The sequence below is a fragment of the Cannabis sativa genome, chromosome X, assembly GCF_029168945.1.
Source record: "Cannabis sativa cultivar Pink pepper isolate KNU-18-1 chromosome X, ASM2916894v1, whole genome shotgun sequence".
NCBI lineage: Eukaryota > Viridiplantae > Streptophyta > Magnoliopsida > Rosales > Cannabaceae > Cannabis > Cannabis sativa.
In genome coordinates, this window is record NC_083610.1 from 74,842,246 (window position 1) to 74,847,138 (window position 4,893).

General features: G+C 34.7%; 1 protein-coding gene across 2 annotated transcripts; it reads left to right on the top strand.

Moving 5' to 3' along the window:
* Positions 1 to 241: 241 nt before the first annotated feature.
* Positions 242 to 4,404, top strand: LOC115697696 (GATA transcription factor 25). 2 transcript variants are annotated; one of them, XR_004007982.2, is made up of 8 exons: positions 302 to 871; positions 1,267 to 1,350; positions 1,472 to 1,605; positions 2,322 to 2,426; positions 2,597 to 2,702; positions 3,350 to 3,409; positions 3,521 to 3,685; positions 4,143 to 4,404. XR_004007982.2 is itself a non-coding variant. In XM_030624791.2 (7 exons), exons 1-7 carry the CDS (start codon positions 563 to 565, stop codon positions 3,626 to 3,628), a joined length of 906 nt encoding a protein of 301 aa, XP_030480651.1. In that variant the 5' UTR covers positions 242 to 562; the 3' UTR covers positions 3,629 to 3,960. The 2 variants fall into 2 exon arrangements, 1 of the variants encoding a protein (XP_030480651.1); XM_030624791.2 differs by lacking the exon at positions 4,143 to 4,404 and having other exon boundaries at positions 242 to 871; positions 3,521 to 3,960.
* Positions 4,405 to 4,893: the final 489 nt, after the last annotated feature.

Sequence of the window (4,893 nt, forward strand, 5' to 3'; positions counted from 1 at the left end):
ATAAAAAAAGATTAAACTATTTTTTTTTTTTTGAATGTAAACAAAATATGCCTAATGAGCATTACAAACAATATTATGTATTAAGGAGAAAGCCTCAAAAATAACAATTACATTTTAACCTATATTTTTACACGAATAGGATTGAAACTGTATTTAATTTAATTTAGGAGAATATGGAGGATATGTACAAGTTTTAACTATAATAAGTGAAATCACAACTCATGTGCATGTAAAGTAAACTGGTCCTGCCTGAAGTATGTATATTGATTTATTTACACACAAACAAAGTAGAAGGAGTGGTGGTGTGGTACCATCCATGCTGCCTTTATAGATTAGATATTATATAAAGATTATTCAGTTGTCACTCTCATCACAACCTTTATTTAATCATTCTAACCAAACATGGTCTTACCTTATATTCCTTCTACTTTCAGCACCAGACAAAAACCAGGTCACCCTTTCTTTCCCACACACCAACACTATCTCTCTCCTCTGCTTTCGGCTTTTGTTCTTCCTCACTACTCGGATTTTCTCTCCCTGTAATGCTTCACTGGAACCGCCAATGTACGGACACGCACAGTCCCTGACCATCCCTAACCAGATCGCTGAAGACGAAGACGCCTCAGGAATCGGCCCCGGTGCCGAGTCCGTTGACAATAATCCTCACCTCCGCTACGAGCCTCATGCTCTCGATGAATCCGCCGGGGTTGTCGCCGGCGGTGGAGGTGTCGTTGAGGACGTCAACCACGACTCTGTTTATGGTGGCGGCGGCGGCCATGAGCTGGTCGTTCATCGTAATGATGGGAGCAGCCAGCTCACCCTCTCGTTCCGTGGACAAGTCTATGTTTTCGACGCTGTCACTCCAGATAAGGTTCGGGATTCAGATTTGAGGGTTTTACTTTGATCTGATCTTAGGGTTTTACTTTGATTTTTTTCTTTACATGCTTGGATTTTCCACTGATTTGAACATTAGAATGTTGAAATTGAAGTTGGTGGTGGTAGTTAGTTAGTTAGTTAGTGCTGACCTTTAGAATGTTTGGAATTGAAATTAGTTGTTGTTGTTATATAAAGTTGTACTAAATCTCTGCTCAATTACTGTGTTAATTTCACACTCTTTTAGTGTGATTTAAGTAACATGTAAGTGAGTTTTGTCTTTCTGTTTTTCCTTTTTTGAACTTTAATTTCTTAGGAACCAGGCAGGGTTAAGGATTTGGCTACTCCTAGGTGGGAATATTTTGTTGAGAAAGTTTGCTAACGTTTTTGTAGGTTCAAGCAGTGTTGTTACTCTTGGGGGGATGTGAAATCTCTGCTGGGGCACAAGGTGTGGGGATGCAGTCTCAGAATCAAAGGGTATTAACTTTCTTTTCAATTTGTTTTTGTTCTTCTACAAAGGTACTTATATACTATTATAAATGCTCAAATTTGGGATCTTAATTATTATTATTTTTATGTGCTTTTGCATTTTCTATAGGCTATGGTCGACATTCCAGTACGGTGTAGTCAGTCTCATAGAGCGGCCTCATTAAATAGGTTCCGGCAGAAGAGAAAAGAGCGGTGCTTTGATAAGAAAGTTAGATATTGTGTCCGTCAAGAAGTTGCACTTAGGTGTGTTATTGTAATTGGTTATTCAAGGGATCAATGAGTTGTTTTGGTTAGATTTGGTGGGTGTGGCTGCAGTGCACTAACCCAAAAATCATTATGACCATTTAGAAAAAGTAGTAAAAGCAGCAGATTCTTTTGTGCTATTTTTAACCTTAATGATATCAAGTACAGTATAATGTTTGTTTTCAAAACAAGATGTCAAGTATACAATTTGAATGGTATTGGTCTCTATGATCTGATTTGTATAAACTCCTTTGCACCATTAAGAACTATCTTTCATTAAGTTATCCTCTCCTCTTCCAAATGTTCTTTAGATTTTCTTTTCTTTCTTTCTTTCTTGTCTTTGGTAAATGTAACAGAAGTAGCTACTTGATTTTAAAAGCATCTAGGAAAGTAGTTTAACCCTCAGGACTCATTTGGAAACGTTAATTGGAACTAAAATTTTACCTTGTTTTATTTAAATCTGGAACTTAACTGTTCTTTCTTTGGCTCTGCACATTGAATGAGCTGTGAACTTTATACTATAGTTTTTTTTATACAGTCTGTGTTCTTAATTTGTTGTAGCTAATGAAACGTCTGTTTGTTTGAGATCTAGGAGTTTTGATGTTTTCCATGTGCTGCTGCTACTGCAAGATTTATTGTTGTGCTTGTTCTTACCTACTTAACAGTTTGGCTTATTATTGCTTTCTGTACTTATTTCACATATGCATTTATATCAGGATGCAGCGCAACAAGGGCCAGTTCACTTCAAAAAAGTCAGATGGATCTTATAGCTGGGGTAATAGCCAGGAGTCTGGACAAGAGGATAATTTACTTGAAACTTCGTAAGTGTTATGCTTTTTAAAAGTCAACAAACATTTTTTGTTCCTTTTAGTCACTTGTATATTCTCCTATCATACATTCTTAAGTATCTTTTTCCTATTATACTCTCTCATGTTGTTGTTTACCTTTAAACATTTTTTTCTTCACTATTTTGCATCTTAAACTTGTTTAGATGTACGCATTGCGGCACAAGTTCAAAGTCTACCCCAATGATGCGACGTGGGCCGTCTGGCCCAAGGTCTCTCTGCAACGCATGTGGGCTTTTTTGGTCAAATAGGGTTGGTATCATATCTATTGAAATTAGTTTCATTTCGTATATATTGTCTGCATTTTACTTGCCTAGGTAAATACTGTAATTTTAGCGTAATGTAATGCTAGTGTCCTGGATAAAAAGGTGTCTTATTTTAAATTGCAATAGAGAAGGTCCTGTGAGTTTGTTTTATTGTATGTTTAGCGAAATTAGCTTTTGTTGTTGCTGTTTAAAAGAACATTCTTTTAACCAACTATTCTAACTGTAAGCTGATAGATGTGTTTTCTTTGTGCGCAAGACAGGATCATATCATCCTTTCTCCTAGAGATATCAATCAGATTGCTTTATTCTCTTTATCACTTCCTCTATAAATCGGAAGGGTTTAAGGATATAGGAATTGAAATCTATCAACGTTGTGTGTGATATTATTGTGCTATAAAACTGATGCACTTCTTTTGTCCCGTAACGAGGCTTGCACTCCAGAAAAGGCATTTTGTCTAGTTAGAAGTTTAATCACCATATTAATCTTTTTTAGTAAACATGGATTGGCAAGTATGTCAAATACATGGTGAATGGATGAGCATTCTGGTGCATTTTTTTTTTCAATTGTAAATCCTAAACATGTGTAGAAGCAATGAAAGAAAGGCCTTAAATATTTGACGTTGGTTTTTTCAGGGGACTTTGAGGGATCTTTCCAAGAAGACCCAGGATCATTCTTCAACTCCGGTGGAGCAGGTATAATTGTATTATGCTGCCTGGTATTTTTATCTTTTCAAATTGGCTTGAGTTATTCTGTGTTAACATTTACCTGTCTAACTTTTGCTTTGTTTTTTCCTTTATTATCAGGGTGAAGGAGAAGCTAGCGATTCCAACTGCGAAACAACCATCAGAACTCATAGTAATCTTGTTCCTTTCTCTAATGGTGATACCTCAGCTTTAATAGCTGAGCAATAAGATGTCTTGCAAAAATGCCAAAGTTGTCTCTGGCTTCATTCATGTAGGTTTTTCCTGGTAAGTTGATTTATTTGGCTTGCCTCGTCTAGTCTACCATTATATAATAGTGCCTTTATTAGTACGAGATATGCTTCCCTTCTCTCTTTTTCCTTCTTCTTCTTCTTATTATACATATACTATTCTGGTCAAGCTTACTATGTATCAAATTAACTTGAAGAATTTAGCTGGGGTTAGTTATGTATACAGTGTATGCTTTATGATACCCTACAAGCACATTTTGCAAGACTTCTTTCCCTATTAATTGAAAATGAAAAAGAATACATGTAAACAAACTGGTGCTCCTTACTTCTGAAGAGCATTTCACATGGATACTGTGAAGTTAGGACCATGAGTTATTTTTACTTTGTTTAAAAGTGTGTTATGTCCAATAATATTAGCATTGCAGATATTTTGAGGTCAGTTCTCGGTTGGCATAACCAAGTTTTGTCAAGCACTTAAAATTTTGTTCTTGTAGTGCACAGACTACTGATTGATCAAAGACACAGCCAATTTGTGTAGCAGAAGAATCTGCCATTGTCTGATCTTAAGGAAAGAGTGCCAAAAAATGTGTAGTTCATATTGGAGTTTATAAATAGTGCCCCTATTAAATACTTGGTTTTTGACCAGTGAAACTGTATACGAGTCCTCAAAAATTTGGTTGATTCGAATCATGTTTCTATTGTATAAAACTATAAAATGTTAATTTCAATGGCTTTCAGTGTTCTAATTTGAATTAATCCTCTGATTTGTTGATGGATAAACTTAACTTTTTTTTTTCCGGAAAGGATAAACCGGTTAACTTTCTATATGTAGTTTGTAAAACATTTTCTTAGAATGAATCCCCCACGAACACACGAGCACATTAGAAGTAAAAAGTTTTGAAAATAAAGTTCCTAGTATATATTTTTTCATGTTACTTTAGCTTTTATTTTTTAACAACGCATACATCATTCAGAGTGCCTTTAGAAGTAATTGTGTCACTACTAAGAGTAATTATTAAATTGTATTTTAAGTACACTGGTAATTTAAATACAAAGTGTTTGGATGACAAGTAGTTTAAATGTGTAGTAATTAGATAATTACATAAGGCACAATTTTTTGTAAAAAAATTACATTTTAACGTTTAATGAATTTTTTTTATTTTTACATTTTTACGGTTTTTTGTAAAAATAAGACGAAAACAGCAAGAAAATTACGTAAAAATAATATGAAAATAACATCTAAAT

Bases quoted from the DNA above. Each gene is read 5' to 3' on its own strand.
- LOC115697696 (XM_030624791.2), top strand. From the start codon at position 563: ATGTACGGACACGCACAGTCCCTGACCATCCCTAACCAGATCGCTGAA. The intron at 1,351-1,471 runs GTATTAACTTTC...CATTTTCTATAG, and splicing joins TGCAGTCTCAGAATCAAAGG to GCTATGGTCGACATTCCAGT. The intron at 2,703-3,349 runs GTTGGTATCATA...TGGTTTTTTCAG, and splicing joins GGCTTTTTTGGTCAAATAGG to GGGACTTTGAGGGATCTTTC.